The 17440-nt window shown below is 50.4% G+C and overlaps 1 protein-coding gene across 9 annotated transcripts in view; it reads left to right on the forward strand.

The window, feature by feature from the left end:
• Positions 1 to 17440, forward strand: part of RUSC2 (RUN and SH3 domain containing 2) — a 53309-nt gene that overhangs the window by 27250 nt on the left and 8619 nt on the right. For 3 of the 9 annotated variants that reach the window (XM_040540277.1, XM_040540279.1, XM_040540276.1), the window contains 4 exons: positions 10354 to 12432; positions 13904 to 14680; positions 15193 to 15393; positions 16258 to 16401. In XM_040540277.1, coding sequence (XP_040396211.1) covers positions 10461 to 12432; positions 13904 to 14680; positions 15193 to 15393; positions 16258 to 16401 — 3094 coding nt within the window. In that variant the 5' untranslated portion in view covers positions 10354 to 10460. Of the gene's footprint in view, positions 1 to 4601; positions 4755 to 10353; positions 12433 to 13903; positions 14681 to 15192; positions 15394 to 16257; positions 16402 to 17440 lie in introns of all 9 variants that reach the window. The other 6 variants (XM_040540281.1, XM_040540280.1, XM_040540283.1 and 3 more) reach the window with 4 other exon arrangements.

Raw genomic sequence — 17440 nt, forward strand, 5'->3', positions numbered from 1 at the left:
GCAGTATTTTGGTCTCCTATCTTGTTGCCTGCTTTCCCCTTGGCACAAGTTGAGGTTAAAAGAGAAAAACCACAAAAACCTCTTGGCCTGCTGATAAAAGCAAAAGGAGAATCTTCTTTCATGGAGGCAGGCCACCAGACCTCACTGATTAAATAAGCAAATTTCACCAGACAAACTTTCTTTCAGTCCAGACCTTAGTCAGCCATTGAGGACCCTGTTATCTCTTGAGGGAGGGCCCACAAAGAGAATTTGTGTGAAAACAGGTAAAACTCCCCACATACCTACCCTAAGTATTTGTGGAAGTTGAAGGTGCAAAACCCCCACAAATCACACTCCAGAGGCAGTGAAAACAAACTCCTTTCCTCAGAGAATGTGTATTTGTAAAAAAATCCCTTGGTTTCTTCTATGCTAGTCTTCTTGTAAGCATGGAGTTTTTGAGCTTGATGCTGACTTAAGTAAATGGTAGAAGAGTTTAACAAGGAAATCTACAACAGTATACTTGGCCAGGTTCCAAATTATCTGGCTTTGAACTACCAAAAGCCGTGCTTTTGGTGTCATGCTGGCCATGAGGAACTTTACTAATGAACATCTATATTTAAATGTTAAGGTACATAAGAAAAGGAATGGAAAATTATCGTCTTTTAATGTTGATACATAAAGCAGAGGGCATCCCACCAGTGATTGGGAAAGTGTGTGCAATGAATTAGTCATCCCAGCTCAGAAGGATGACTACAGACTTGGTGGGAACCAAGAGAAAGTCCTGAATCTGAACAAAGTCCTGCAAAACTTTCAGAAGTGGAGAGACTGAAGAAACTAGAATTCATAATATGAAATAATTCATAATATGAAATAATGAATGGTTTAGAGAAAGAAGATAGTGATTGATGTGCTGCCCAGCTTGTAATGTCAAAGTATTCCAGAGAGTTAAGGAGGATTATCTGAAACTAATAATAGGAATAATTTTCACATACTGTGATTAATTAGACCATGAATCTTGCTGTTAAACTCAAAGCCCAGCAATATTCCCAAACGGCTTGGCATTTGTGTGAATAACAAAGACTACCCAGTGTATTTATAGCACATGTTCAGAACAGAAGTTGTAGAGTTTTGAAACCTCCTGGTTGAGTTGAGCCCTGTCTCAGTGTAAGGGCTTAGGAGGGACAAATTCTTCCTCACCACATGATGTAGATGAGTGATGTAGTCTTCTTTGAGACTTCTGGTACAGAGAAGACATAACAGCTTCAAGAAAGAAGATTTCCAAATGTGGGCATGTCCTATAATGGAAGGCCTGGGAGCCTCCCGTCTTGAGGGGTCTCCTCTACCCTCTTGAACGTGCTTGAAGTGAGTTAAAGCAGAGTGGTCATCCCTCTGGTGCATCCCCAGGAACGTTGACCTGCTCATCCAGTACAGAGCCAAGGATCATCTCTGTTTGCTCTCCCTTTTTCTCCAGTACTATAGGTCTGTGCATCCTCTGCAGCCCAGCAAGACTTTCCTTAGCAGAAGACCTTGGTTAATCCAGGGTTATCAGATTTAGTTAGTTAGACCCTTAATGCTCTGTTGAGCCCAGTCATTCCGAGCCTAATTAGCACATGAGCTGTCTTCTGGAGCATTATCCTAAAATAAATGTCTCACTCAGGGCAGCTGATCACTGTCCCAGCCGGAGCTTTACAAGCCGAGTTTGGTTTGAGTTGCCAGCCCCTGCGGAGGGATAAGTTTCTCCTCTCAGAAGAAAAGTATTTGTAATCATTAGTAGAGCCTGGTCTGCTTCATAAGTATTTTATTAAGGTTCTGGCTTGCCTTTTGTTAGTTCTGTTGCATGGAAAATATTCTGTAATGTAAATTAATGCTGCAGTTTCATCCAGATCCTCTGAGCTCTGCCTCGCCGCCGTGCAAGCACATACACAAGTGGAGAGAGACGGGTGTCAGCATGGGGACAGCTCTTGTATGTGAGCAGGATGAAAAGCTTGGGACTGCTCAGAGGGGTGGCAAACGCAGGAGGAAATAAAATGCTCTCCCTGCCCTAACACAAGGACAAGTAATGAAGGTAAATGTTAGTACATTCAAAAGGACTGACTGACAGCTACCACTGTGCCATGTAATTACCTATGGAGCTCAATGATTCAGGATGTTACAGGGTCCAAAGATTCAGAAAAAAAACTGGGCACTACCAGGGATGTCAAGAATATGTAGCACTATGATTGTAAGTGCACCTAGCTGTTTATGGAGGGGTTATGAAACCTGCTTCTGGTGTAAAGCATTCTCAAGTAGAGGCTGCCTGTGTTGAGAGGAGGAAAATGGAATAGCCAGTCGCTTGTTTGTACACTTTGGGGTTATTACACCTCATGCTGAGCCTCTGAACTCTGCTGCCAAAGGCGAAGGACTGGGCTGTACTGGCCATCTGATTCAGTCCACAGACTTCTGTGCTCCCATGCTGAAATTAAAAATTCCCTGAGGCTGTTGATCCATGAAGGCTAAATATGTTCATCTGTCCATGGCTTCTTTCTCCTCCCTCTGTTTCTGAGCTAGTGGCAACAGTCGCCCTAGATTTTTTAATTCTTGGAAAAAAACAGCATTCTTTGTAGACTTGTTTTGGGCAGCGAGGTCACATCAAGACCTGCTGTGTAGGGCAAAGAGCAGTTTCTAATCTTGCACAGTCTCAATATGTGCTGAGAGCTGGGAAGGGTTAAAGTTTTCTGCAGTCTTGGCAGGAGTCAGCTGTTGGACATAGCTGCTGTTTGAAAAACCATTTAGATTTGCAGTGTGTGGAGGACCATCTAATAAAACCAGCCTGCTGCTGGGATGTTTTTCTGTTTGTGTTTGCTTTTGGGGCTTCTGATCCAGTTGCACACAGTATGTACTAAATTCCTTGTACAATTGCATAATTTAAAAATAATAAAGCTCTGCAAATGCAGGTATTCTGGATAGCTGGCAGAACTGATGCCCATCACTGCGAGGTAACGCCATACCTGCATTGCTTCTATTCACACAGCTGCTGTAACAAACCATTATACCACCACTGTGTTCAAGTCTGAAAATTATCCTGTAAGGGCTTTTTGACACCTCTAGCAGTTTTATTTGTGGTGGACTGGGGAGTGGGTAATAATGTAGTTGTTTCAAGAACTTTTTCCTCATTTCTTTTTCTTCAATTTCAACTGAATACCATATCCACATTTGCTCCCCATTCTGGTTTTGCTATGTTGCTACATCTATAACTTAATGTTATACATCTAGGTTGTACACCTATAATCTGTTGTCCCAGAAATGGTTGTTTTTCACTTCATACTGAGTGATTCGTATATATGTGGAGCTCTGGGCTAAGCAGACAGTGAACATAATTTCACAGCCTCTTTACCTGAGCTGTCTTACGACTGAGCTCCTTATTTCTCGCATTTTCATCTGTGGTCACTGATACTTTTGCCTTGCAGTAAGGGTTCGGGCTTGCTTTGCAGCTATGATTCCTGCCAGGCATGGTCTTGACAGAAAAACGTTGCCATCTCAATCTGGATATAGAGCAAGTAATAATGAAGTCATGCGGCCATGGAGTGGCTTGTGAGTATGTATGTGCTGACCTGCGCTGCAGTAAGATCTTATTTCCTGTGAAGACAGGCCTTCTTCGTCCCTTTTAGTGCTTAGCTCATCTTTTTTTCCCCGCGTCACGAAGGTGATAGGGGATCTAGAGATCCATCTTGAGATGGAACTGTACTCATTTGCTTTCTTTGTGCAGACGACACTTCTGAAATTATCCTCCTATAACCTTTGGATAAGCAGGACCTCTCTTTCGTCACAGTCTGAGCAAAGCCGAGCTGTCTGAAGCCATCTTCCAGGAAATGTTAGGAAAGTCCTGAGGGCCCAGTGGGAGAGACTTGTGACCTATTAATTCTAGGGATGCTTCACATTCCCAGCAACCCCTGAAATTTCCAATGCTGAGAACATTCCCACCCATATGAAGCATCTGTGCCCTCTCTGCCTCTTGCTGTGATCTTGGGAGCCTTCACCCCTGCAACAAACAACTGAGCAAGGATGGCTGCTTGCTCACAGTTGCATGTAGCCATATAACAGAGAGGCTGGGAACAGCCTTGCCATCTTGTGTGCCTCCAGGCACAAGTCAGGGAACCAGCTTTGGTCCATGAAGCCACAGACATGGTCCTCAGTTGGTCATGTCTGTAGAAAGAGCATATTCATGAAGTAGCCAGCTGATAGTCACAGCCCTGCTTCGTGGCTAAGCCCTGGAGAAACTGCAGCCAAGGAGGAGTTCAGCCTGACATCTGAGCTACTGAGTCTGCCCAGTAATTTCATTTGCTTATAGGATTTTTTTTTCTTTTCAGCATGGGTTCTCAAGGACTTTGGGAATCATGTAGCAGCCAGGCGCCAGAACCCAGCTGGATCCATGGTTCAGGAAGGAATTGTGTAATTTCTGCTCTTGCACAATTTTAGATACGCTTTCAGAGTGCTCAGGCTGAAAGATGCTGTGGAAATGTGGTCCCTCCTCCTGCTGCTGCCACTACAGTGTCTGCGATAAGAAAGGATTTATTGTGCTTGGAGTTTAATTCAGCAGCAATTTCAGTGAGATATTAACATCAGAGTCTCTTTCTCCTCTGCAGATTTGCATATGGTAATTAGGAGCATATGTGGTGGGGGCTGGGTCAGAGGACAGCTGGAGGAGGAGGAGGAGCAGATTCCAGGCCAGATCACCCAGGCCATGTCCCTGAGTCATGGCCTGCAAGTGGCTCCTGCTGAGTGCCACATGCCAGCTGGTGAGTCAGGGAGCAAGGGAGCACAGACACGGGAGAAACTGGTTCTGTCACTGTCCAGTGGTGGCTGGTATGGAGGTGCTGCTTGAGCTATTGTTAACGCCTTCTGTAACTCAAAATGCCCCAAATAGCTGGGACTTCTTTTCCTCTGACTAGGAGGCAGTACCTGCTCATCCTAGTTGTGTCATCGTTAGGCACGCACGCACTACCTATTATTACTTTCATCTCACTCACCCTGTCATCTCTGCTGGCAAGCTTCTCTTCCCTAACCTGAGCAGCTCCTTGCTGTCACGTGCACAAGGCTGTGATTGACCGTCACATGCTGCAGTTTCCATTTTGAACACATCATAATCCTATGTAGCGCTGGGATGTAATGATACATTAATAATGGACTTAGTCAGGCTGTCCTGGAAGCCTCTGCAAAAATCTCTGGCCCAGGCAGCACCTTGCTGTGGAAAAGAAAGTGGTCTTTTCAGGAACTTGCTCAAGACCACAAGAGGAACCAGCCTGACCTGAGGCAGAAATTTAAGAAGCATCTAGTCCTTCGATCTTGCGACAGTCCCCTGTAAACACTGGGTGCTGGAATATTCACCCTGGAACCAAGCAGACCACCCTCACTCTGCTCCCTGTTCCCTGAGGGAGGGAAGGGCAGCAGAAGGCTTAGGATGAGTTGAACAACTGCTATTTCCTCTTGCACCTTTTCTTTCATTAAACATGCTGGATGATTTATTAAATCATTTAATGAAGGCGTGAGTTTGTAGTATTAACTGGCAATAAATGAGCAGATGTCCAAACAAATACCATTAGCTAGTCCCACCCTACTACAGCTTACGGGCTTCCGGAGTCCTCAAATCCATTCCCTTTTTACTCACTTGGATAGTTCAGTTCTGTCCCCAGGCCATTCACCCTGTGCCCCTTGCTCCATCTTCATCACGCTGTTCTCTGAATGCCCTCCAGCTCACTGGAATTTTCCTATTGAGTTGTTTTGTTTTGTTTTTTAACCATTCAGTGCTTTCAAACAGTGCTTTCTGGCAGCTTTTGGCTTGACAAAGCTGGGACAGGGATGAGCTGCATTACGGGGATCCTGGAAACTGGTGGCACAACCAGTGAGCCACTGCCCCAAGCCCTGAGAACCTCCATGCTGCCTGTCCTGCGGAGTGGCTGGAGGGTGACTTTTGGTTTGAGCTCTTCTCCCAGCCCTTTCACCCAGAGGTAAACCTATAGGGAGTGAACTGGAGCCCTCTTTCTGCATGGAGCAACGAGAAGATGTCTGTATTGTGCCCGTGGCTGCAAGCTCACACAAAGTGCTGCTTTTCGCAGCATTTCTACTCATGCTTGTTTTGTAGAACAGTATCGCTTCTTCAGCTGTGTTAGTGCAAATGTTCTGCAGGAGTCAGGGATTCACATGGAACGATGCTGAAATAACAAGCAGCTCCAATACAAAAGGATTTTTGCCAGTTCATCTATGGAACTATATGCCCAGCTTTTAACCCCGTTTTTCCATCTTTCAACCTTGAGTCACTTGCTTGATCTTGGTTCATGTGAGGAAGATGATGACGACTGAAACCATCAGCCTCAGAAAGAGGCACCAAGAACTATCACAGGTAAAAGGTTTATATAGGGCATTTGATTTAGTAGATGAAGTGGCTGAGATTTGTAGAAACAGTTCAGAAAGCCAGCCTCCGAAAAGCCAGCATCTCCTCCAGCTGACAGATCTGATGATCTTGCTCCCGCCTCTTCTTCCTCCATTCTCTATGCACAGTCTTTTTGCATTTAAATCACATTTATTTCTTAAATCTCTGCATGCCTCCCTTGCTATTGCTTTATATTTTGTGAGAAAAGCTGGGTCACTGTTTTCTGGACCCAGCCACGCTTTGCGTGCAGCTGCCAGCGCTGAGCAGAGCAGGCTATCAAGCAATCAGTGATGGAACCTCGGAAGTGTTGGGTAGACAAGTGATAACAGATAGCAGGATAAGCCTGGAGGTCTGTGACCACCACACCTCACCATCAGCACTTGGAGGCAAGGCCCGGATGGCTCCTGCACCTTCCCAGCAGTGATACAGTGAAGCTGAGCTTCAGAGGCCAAGGAGCTGCACTGACAACCCTCAAATTAGCGCAGCATCCTCAGCCTTTGAGGGTGGAGGAGAGGAGAGAGGTGGAGGCCTCTGTGTAGTGCTCAGACCTTGACTGGCCCAAGGCATCCCCAGGTAACAAGGTGTCTGGCCCTCGCCTTCCCCAGATAACCAGTAAGCACCTCAAGAAAGAACTGACGGAATAAACAACCCATCTTTCCCCCTTTAGCAGCAGGTGGTGTCAGTATGGAACAAGTAAAGAATTTTGATGTTTGCAATCAAAATGGCTGTTGTGCTGATGCGTCTAGAGTCACGGTGCTCCTTGCTTGCCTCCCAGCCTTGTGCTGCTGTGACACACTTTTCCATTTTCCATTGCTGGGTGATGCTGTGTTTGCTGTTGTGTGTATAGGACTGAGAAAACTTCAGCACTCTGTGGGCTTGTGCTATTGCAAGTGATAAATAAGAAGAACTAACCTATTTGGCTAAAAGTGTCTGGGTACAGACTGCCTATCCCTACTTCTGGAAATCTCTCCTTGCAAAGGGCTGTGATGGCTTTACAAAGGGCTGATCAAAGCCAGAAGAATCTGAAATTACTCTTCTTGCTGGATTTTACGCCCTAGTGTAGATCTCAACCTACCATACCCTAAACAGAAGAGGGAGGGTCCTTCTGCAGTCTTCCAGAATTGGGGAGGAAGAGCCAAGAGATGGTACGGCCAGGGAGAATGGGTTGGGAAATGGGCAATCCTTGAGCTGGCAGTGCCACTGCCTAACCTCCCTGCATCCCTGGGACAGGAGGATGCACAAACAAAAATCATGCATATCCCTAGGGAAGCTGTCAGAAGAATGGCTCCCGGCAGGAGCTGGCAGCATGCCCCCTTTGATATTGGACCTCAGAGCCTCGTGCTCGGAACAGGCTGTAGGTGCAGGCAGAGATGCTGCAGCATCTGTGACAGTGGATCACAGCTGCCACCGACACCAAATAGCCGGGCAGCGCTGCGTGTTGCAGCCAGAGCTGCAGAGGGACAGCCGGGAGTGCGCGAGTTCCCTTGACATTTTGCTGTGAAATGTCAAAGCGTGCCTCTGCAATCCCTGTCCTCCCACAGCAGCATCTGCACCGAGGTGAAGCGTGTGCTGCTTGGCAGGGCTTGTCAGCAGATGGGTGCCGGTGCTCCAAGCAGCCATTTCCCAGAAGCAGCAGAGGTCCCGTGCTTCAGCAGTGAGGCAGTTTGGTTGTCACGGTCTGGATCCTCAAAACGATGCCTTTCAAGCTGTCGCATAGTGGCAACACCCAAAATATAGCAAAGCCTTACGGAGAGATGCCATCTAAGTGTTAAAACCAGCTACAAGGGTAGTAATGAGGGAAGGGGAGGTCTGAATGAGCAAGAAGGCACTGGGAGACCAGGGCTGGCTTTTTCCCACAGTGCTGGGGGAAAGACAGGACAAGTAGGGACTCCTGCTGCTATAAGTACCATCAACAGTGCACAAGGATCAAAACAGGGCGCGAACACTGCCCAAGCTGTTGAACACCACTTTCAGAGTGTGTGTGCCAGGCACAGAGCCAGGAGCTGCTGTGGCTGATGGTGGTTCTTGAACAATGTGGTCGTGGGAATCCGCGAGGTACAAGATCTCCTCCCAGGAACCGGACTGAGAAGGGACTCATGCCTTTCGGCCACTGCAGGGCTGTGGGAAAGGAGCCGGAGGAGTGGCTGAAGGGGCAGTGAAGGGTGATACAAGCACGAGGAGACTATAGGTGCGGGGAAGGGTCTCACGACAAGCCACTGGATGTGGTCCAGGTGACCTCTCTACTTCAGAACCTAATCCTGGCTGAAACATCCCAGCAGAAGCAGGTGCGAGGGTGTGTGTGTCCCTCATGTGGGTCTCTGGTAGAGTCTAGCCTGATCCACAAGGCTTGTCAGCTTGCTAACACTAGTGTTAGTATTAGCTTTTACATCATTGGGTTTTTACTGTAAACACCAGGTCTGTTTCCATCTTTCTATTTTTTTTTCTGCCAACACTTCCTGTCTCTGTAAGAATCTGTACTATGCGTGGGAGGAAAGTACTTCTTTTGATCAGCTTTATTTTAGCATTTTTTAATTGCTATTCTTATGCCGTGCAGCTGGAAGAACCGAAGCTCCTGATCTTCTTCCTGTAAAGCTGTCTCATTGCTTACACTGTTGCTCTGACTTCACTTATCCTACATTTCTCAATTTCTTTTCTGGGCTCCCATGTGCCTTTGAGGCTCTGGTCCAAATCCATTATCAGCTCATAGTCACACACGCTGGGTTGATGTAGATAAAGACTTAGATACTGTAAAAGTCACTTTTTTAGTGTCTGAAGATCACTGGTGGCAGCAGACCCAGGGTCCTGGTGTCCAGAGATCACAGTATGTGGTGACAGGGTGCTGTGAGCACTGGGGATGCCTGGATGGGATGTGGGATGTGGATTGCTGACCAACGGTGTTTGGGCTGGGGATTTCAGAACTAGGGACTGATATTTGAGAGCCCTAATTCCCCTCAGCATCACCCTGGGTCAACGTTTTTTCCTGGTTTCTCCACCTCCTTGGTACCCTAGCTGATCCCCACCCCCCCAGCTTCTCTGCATTGGTTTCCCTGAAATGCAGAAGGGAATGCCAAAGGGCTGTTGCAGCAGTACTGTTGTAAAATACAGTAAATAATCAGATAAGCAGATAAGTGTCACACATAGAGTGGCAGAGCAGTAGTGGACTGTGAACCAAGCACCCAGGACCATAAGAGGAACCAGCCTGAGGTGAGGCTTAGCCATCAGCAAAAGGTTTGCAGAAGGCAGCGTGCTGCATGGCACCTATTTAACCATCCGCAGCTGCTCCCCATGGCCTCTCTGACAGAATCATCTACTTTTCACATGAGAGGCCCTCGTGTGCTTAAGTAGTTGCATACTTTGGCTCTCTCCCTGGGCACCATTAAAAGAGTTCAGGACCTCATGGGGCCTCCTGGGTTTTGGAGAAGAATGGTTGTTGCTGCTTTCCTGTTCCAGTCTGTTCCTGCTTTCCAGTTTGTGCCCTGACCTGTGTCTCTCTAGTGCTGCAGTGCAGCGAGGGGTCTTGCTTGTAAAGGAAAGTTGAGGATACCTGAAGCCAGGTAAAGACGTTGAATCCAATGTGAGAAGATGGATTGCCCTCATCAGAGTGCAGCTCCTCATTTCAGACCCCGTGCTCTCTGCCTGCTTTCCTGTGAGTCTGCAATGCTGTCAGCAGTGAGGTTTTCATTTGACACAAAGCCTGTGATGTCCTTTGATCACTTGAGTGAAATCAGTTACCCCAGGTAAGCTTGAGAGGGGTCATCTAGAAGCACAAGCATTGTCCCTGGAGTCCAGAGAGAGAGGGACGTTTGTCTTCCATTGTAATGCTTTCTCTGAAGAAGATTGCTCAGGTACTTGTGCTGACAAGGACCACTCTGTTTAGGTCATGAAGTCTTCAGTCAAACCAAGGATGCTTTAAATATTCACTGCCTTTCCTGAGAAGTGACTTTCTTTGTGTTTTTGTCTCTCTCTAGGTATCTGAATTCCCCCATGAGAAGTGTCCTACCAGCCTCTCATGCACAGCCCTACTTGCCCATGGGTAGCACCAACTTAACTGATGTCCTGAAGAGCATTCCTCACCATGGATAGTCCACCAAAGCTGACTGGCGAGACGCTGATTGTCCATCACATTCCCCTGGTGCATTGCCAGGTCCCAGATAGACAGTGCTGCTCCGTGAACAAAAGGACCAACCCCTTCTGTCAGCCAGATCTGAGCGTTACACGGACCTCTGCCCTTCCAGAGAGAGACCTCTCACAGACCGACTCCTTGGTGTACAGCAGCTTTCTCCAGACCTCCGAAAGCTCAGCAGAGGCCTCAGAAAACAGAGAAGGCAAAGCGAGGGACTTGATTGTCCCTAGTGCCAGCAAGCGACACAACCCTTTCTTACTGAACGAGGGAGAAGACCTCAGCATCTTTGGGGATGACTTTGGTCAGAAATCTTTCCACCTTCACAACTCCCTTGTGGCTGGCAAACCTCCCTTTCACCTGCATGAGCTAGCCTTGCCTCCTTTCCACCTCCACGACTCCAACCAAATTGTGAAATCCTGGAACATGGCCAGCCGGTCCGGTGTGGTAGATGGGCAGGAGGACAAAATCAGCAGTGACGACATCCAGAAGAGGAACAACGCGAACCGGTGCCACCAGGCCACCGAACGCATGGATCTGGATCAATGCAGCTGCCATCGCGGCAGCTCCTCCAGCTTCTCCTTTGATGGTGGCAACCAGGAGTGGAACCAAAACACGGGTGAATCACTGAGGAATCAGGATGCCCTGCACAGCCGGACGTGCAGCTGTTCCAGCTCCGAGCTCCACCGCTGTCGCTGCTACAGTTCGTCAAGTCAGTCTGAAGTGATTGACCAGCAGATGGGCTACATCAGCGACTCTTCCTGCAACAGCTCCGATGGGGTGCTGGTGAACTTCAGTGCTCTCTACAACAAAATGAACGGCCATTCTCGATCTAACCTGAATTCAGCCAACCTGTCCTGTGACTCTTCCTTCTGCAGCCACTCAGACACAGGAGCTTTTTACCTGGATTTGCATTCATCACCCACAGACTCCAAGATGTCATGTGAGTCGCATCACCCAGAGAGTTCAGGGAAGGCGTGTGAGTGTCACCGCTCCTCCTCACCTGTCCTTGATGCTAACTGCAACTCCTACCACCTCCACTGTGAGCCTTGCACTTCAGAGAGCTCAGACCTCACTGCCTGCTTCCAGAGCCAAGCACGGCTCGTTGTGGCTACTCAGAATTATTATAAGTTAGTCACGTGTGACTTGTCTTCCCAATCATCCCCCAGCCCGGCAGGATCGTCCATAACTAGCTGCTCGGAAGACCACACCAAAGGTAGCCCAGCCCAGCCCACTGAATACTATCTTTTTAGAAGGCCTGACCTGAGACAAGAAGAAGGCAACGTGGAGTGCAGTGAAGAGGAGACAAAGGGAGAAACCACGCAGAACATGATTGAGGGCCAGGTCTATGTGAACGTGTCGCCACCTAACCTCAACACAAGCCGGCAGCGCTCCAGGAGCTATGATCAGAACCTGGACAGGAGCCCTAGCAGCAGGCTGGGCTCTCTGGAGCGCATGGTGAGCTGTCCGGTCAAGCTGAGTGAAAGCCCAGCGATACCCATCCAGAGTTCCCCCCCGAAGCGAGTGACATCTTTTGCCGAACTTGCTAAAGGCAGGAAAAAGAACGGCACCTCCCCACCGCTCCGGTCCAGTGGCGATTCCTCCTTGGAGTTCTCCCCTATCCCTGAGACACAGCGGGATTGCCCAACCTTCCTTGAAGAAAGAGCTCGCCGCAGCCAGAGTCTTCCACCCATGCCCTTCGTCCATGGCCTGAACCAGAGCTGCGAGGGCTTCTGTTTGAATCACCCTTTTGGGGACAGACAGGCTTTGTGCTCCACCAAAGACTCGGGCTCCACTGAGACCGTCCCCAGTGGGCACGGGGCAGGTGAGCAAGCCTCTCTCTCCCTGCTGACGGAGGCAGATGCCAGCTTCTCAGGTAGCTCTGCCAGTGGCCACGGACAAAGAGATGTTAGAGCCCGAGCAGACGGTAAGGAGCCAAACTAGGCAGAGCGGAGAAGTAACAAGAAAAGCTTTCTGGGATTAGAGGGGAGCAGCAGAGGAATGTGCATGGCAATGAGACCAGAGCCTGTACAGTTCCCTGGTCTACTGGTCTCTGGGACAAAGCCCTGCTGTGCTTGTTGCAGACCCAGATCAGTGCAAGTGGCTTGTCCTTCTATTTCTTTAGAGAACTGAGGTTTTGTGCAAACCTCTCATATCATGTAAGGGAGGATAAGCACTCAGGGTCTATGCAGCTTGGAAGATTGTCTCATTCTGACTCCCTTTCAGGGCGCTGTACTCCCCCAGCCCATGACCTGCCCTTAGCTCCCAAGACAGATTTACAGATGCTCCATAGAGCCATGTTCCCAGCAGACAAAGGGAAGGGAACTGCTGGGCAGTTTTTAGCCTTTCTGTTTTGGATCCATATGGGGCAGAGGCAGGGAGGAAGTGGCATAGCCAACAGTCCCCTCTTGACGCAGGGCTCACAGAGATCTGTCTCTGCCACCACTTACAGTATGAGCCCTACAGAGGTTAGAGGAGCCCTGCGTGTTTGCTGTAGCATCCTGGCCATTTCTTCTACAGTGCATAGGCCTGCAGCAGAGGCCCCTCTGGAGGAGCACATGGCCATTACCAGGTTATTGTCCCAGCTGCCTCGGTGGAAAAGCCTATAGCACCTGAATTGCTTTCCACGCTTACATTGGCATTACATGTCTCCACCCGAGAGCAACATGCAAGCCTAGAGGGTCTGATAAGAGACCAGAGGGAAAGCAATCCCTGCTAAAGGCAAGCTATAGGGAAAGAGGGCTGGCATACCCCTTGGGGAACAGGTAACATTGAGGGTCTGCTTGTGAGAGGTCCTATAGGCCCTCAGTATCTTTGTCACAGGATTTGCTGTGGGCTGGAGGAGTGGCAAGGATCTAAGCCAGAACCTGCCCGGCCATGCTGGGGTGCGGTGTGGGTGGCGATCAAGGAACCTGGTCAGCCTGGTCAGGCGTGTTGTGCACTGTGCACACAGTGGATCACCTTTAATTTGTGTCCTTGGGATGTGGCCCCATCAGGAACAGCAGCCATTCAAGCATAGGAGATCAGCCTGGTGCACACCCTTAGGAAATCCTTGTCCATCATTTGCTGGGGCAGACTAACTTTTCCCAGGGTTGGAAACTTCTAACTCTGCTGTAGGCCTGATTTCACTGAGAACGGTAGGGGCTGGTACAGGGAGAGGGAGGAAGGGAGCTGTGTCCTTGGGGGAGAACAGGTACAGGAGTTACATGTCCTTACCCTGCCAGCTCATGTGTATAACTGGTTCAGACTTGAGCCACTCTGCTTTTGTCACTGGTGTCTAGCTCATCCTCTTCCTCCCACAGCTGAGAGCATGTTCCCTTTTGCCTGTGACCCACCGAGCTCATGATGATTGTCCCTTTGCCCATCCTCACGTCCTGTCCCCCTTTCTCTTCCCGAAGGTGGCGGCACAGACAGCAAGCCTGTGGTGCGCTACAGCAAGGACCAGCGTCCCACGACTCTGCCCATCCAGCCCTTTGTTTTCCAGCACCACTTCAGCAAGCCGCCCAAGGCCCGTGCTCTGCACAGCCACTTTGCCTCCAGCCTTTCTCAACTCTACAGCTTGTCCAGCAACCGGCCTGCCAGCCAGCAGATCTCCTCCAATTCCCAGGCCTCTGCCACCTTGGCGGAGCAGGCAGTGGGGACCCAAGCCCACAGCACGCTGCTGACCCAGCGCTCAGCGGATGGAGCTGCCTCCCTCAACGACGGCTGCATCAAGAAGCCAGCCCCGGAGACAACCCGGCCGTCCCCCCTGGGCAGTTATTCTCCCGTGCGATGCAACGTGCCTTTCTTTCAGAGCGTGGACTCCTCTTCCTCACCCACCGCGGAGAGAGCTGGAGAGAGCCAGCCTCCCAGGAGCAGGTCCTGTCCCATCTCTGCCAACCTGCTCCCTACCAGGTCTTCCCCTGCTGTCAGTGCCATGCAACCCTCCCAAGTCACCAAAGCCGATGCCCTGAGGCAAAAGGAGAACCCCAGGCTGGTTCCCAAGAAGGAGGCACCGCTGGAGCCAAGCCCACCGCTCTCTGAGTACCGACTCCACAGCGGGTCCCTCCCGCCCCTTTCCCTGGGCGGTGTGCCCGTGAGCCGAGGTGGAGCCCGTGCAGATCCCCACTGGAGGAGTGGCAGTGAGACCAGCAGCTCTGGTCCCCTGAGCAGCATGGGAGTGCGGCCCCTCAATGGTAGGTACCCATCCACCAGGACGTGCTGGTGGGGAACATCTCCAGCTCCCTGGCTGTGGCTGCCCTCTATAGCACCTCCCTTCCCACAGCAACAGCCTGAGCCAAAATTGCATCTGGGTGCTGCAGCATCCAGCAGCTCTTGTGATCACTGCCTGCAAAAGAAAGTCGTGCGCTAAGAGCATGTCCCTTCAGTCCTGGCTCCTACACAGTGTCTCCTGGGAGGGATGCTGATCCTACAGCTCCCCATGCTGGGTGCTGGCACCCTGAACCCGCTCCCCCTGTGCCTGCAGCCACCAGCCCGTTGGGCTCCTGCCCTGCTGTGCCATGCTCTGGCCTCCACCTCCCCCTGTGTATATGTGCTAACGGCCTGAAATGCTGCCGGACTTCAACTAACTTGCTGTCTCTCTTTCTCTGTTCTTCCCCCTTCTCATCCTTCTCTCCCCGTCTGCCCTCCACGTCCTCCTGTCTGCTCGCGTCCTCTCATCGGGTGCACGCTGCCTGCGGCGTTGCAGCGAACCACCTCTCCCCTCAAGCGCTGAAGTGGCGAGAGTACAGGCGGAGGAACCCCCTGGGCCTGGACCGCGTTTCGGGGCTGCCCGGCTTAGCCAGCAGCCTAGACAGGAGGCAGCAGGAGCCCCGGCTGAACCGGGAGAACCCCATCTTTGAGTTCCCCAGCACCCTCAACACCAACAATTTCCACTGCAAGCTGAACGGTGCGCACCGCCCTTCTGCCGGGGGCCTGGGGGTGGCCTTGGGGCTCAGGTACAACGTCCCAGCTACGCCTGGCCTCATCACTGCTCTCCCAGCTCTGAGCAGGAGGGTCGAGGCATCTGCTCACAGTGGGGCTGAGGGGTGCAAGAGGAAGGTGAAAATTGCCTTACTGGTTGGTACAACACGTGGAGCCTCTTTGCTTCCCCATGAGCTGAGAACAGTCAGGTCTGGCTCTGGGCCAGATTGAAGGGCCAGCTCAAACCTCAGCAAGTGCTCCAGGCCTGTGTCCAGCTTGTAGTTCATGTCTTATACAGGGGTTGTACCCCTTGGAGACCTCACGTCTGTGTCCCAGTGGCTGCCCATCTGCCCCAGCATCTCTCACATGCTAGATATTGGGCTGTAGCTCAGGACTCCTGCAGAGGTCTCCCCTTGGAAGTAGAGCCCATCCCAGGGGCCAGGCAGAAGGCATGTTGCTTATTGCCTGTCGACGCCTGTGAGTGACAAGTAGGGATTCTCAGTCTGCTCTTCTTCTGACCCACTTGCATCCCTGCTGGGGCTACCTGCACAGCAGCCCTGAGAATCTGCTGCAGTGAGTTTTTCTTTAGCACCAGCCCATGCAGGTGAGCCTCCCACAGCATCTTCCAGTGCCTGTGGGTACCCAGCCAAGCTGGAGCTGGATGTTGGGTGAGCTGCAGGTTTGAACATGTTGCAAAACATTTCTGGGAGAGTAGCAAGCCTTTAGCCTTGCTGTCCCAGTCTTGGACAGAGAGACGGGAAGAATCCTGCTGGTGCAGCCTGCTTCTGGGAAAAACAATGTGGGAGAGGCTTTGGGGCTGACCCATCTCTCTCCTGTCTTGACCCTGCAGGACAGTCCATGAGGCAACTCCAGCTTACCTACACTGACTTCTTCCCTGACTACTTCTCACTAGCTGAGAAGCCCCCAGCTGAATTCTGCCTCTCCCCGGATGGCAACACGGAGTCCATCTCTATTGACTTGCTGCAGAAGAAGGGTGAGTCCGTGTGTCTCTTGTGGCAGTGGAGGAGAATGTGGCATAGCACAGCATAAGGCAAACGGTGCTTCTCTCTCTCACCTCATCTCTGTAGACATAATGGTTTCTTTGCCTGCTCTTCTCTGCTGTAGCATCATAACTAGATGTCTCCCCTGGACTGCCAGCTGTTTCCGTGACATGTTCATGTGTTCTCTGCACCTTGCCACATGCTACAGAGTATATATGAGCTGCTTGTCCCAGGAAGTATGATGAGAAAAGGCCTTAAGTCCACAAGAATGTGTGAAGAGAGCAGGCAGGCGTGGGAGCATGACCCTAAGACAGGGCATGCAGCCACCCCGTCTCGATATAAAGGGTAGACCTCTGAATCTGTGTGGTGCTGCAGGTGTTAGCCTGAGTGTGTGATGTAGTTAAAAGGTCTGTTGGGTCCTGTGTGGTGAAGCCTTTATATCAAAGGGTGGGAGAAAGGATTCTCTCACCCTTTATATCAAAGGCTTAGAGAAAGTGATTGGACCCATACTGGATGCAGACTTGGGGACAGGGTTGTGGCAGCTGCCTCTGTGTCATGTTGGAAGCAAGTGATGTGCAGAAAGGTCCCCATGCCCTTACCAGTTATGTGATGGTGATTCCCAGAGGGCAGCCTTCCCCTCTGTTCCACTTGTGTTCTTGCATTGTGCTGGAGCAGATGTCAGATCACCCACCACTGGATTGTTAGCCCCTGCCAAATGCATGGTTTCTGCCCTGTCATTGCCTCAGATCCCATTTCTGCTCCCACAGGGGATGGTGCAATGGAGGTGATATTCCATGTCCCTTGGGAATATTTGACAGGATGTCTTATCAACCACTTAGGTCTTCAGCCACTTCTAGAGCTTGTCTTACTGCCAGGCTGATGTGTGAGTGCTGGAACCAGCAGGGATAGATTTGCTGAGGAGTTAGGACAGACTTTACATGCTTTTGGCAGAGATGAGGCATGAGCTGATCATGTCCCCAGAGAGACTACATGTGCTGACATGGCCTGGAAATACCCCTGCCTGATTTCTTC

The sequence above is a fragment of the Cygnus olor genome, chromosome Z (assembly GCF_009769625.2).
Source record: "Cygnus olor isolate bCygOlo1 chromosome Z, bCygOlo1.pri.v2, whole genome shotgun sequence".
In the NCBI taxonomy this organism is placed as follows: domain Eukaryota; kingdom Metazoa; phylum Chordata; class Aves; order Anseriformes; family Anatidae; genus Cygnus; species Cygnus olor.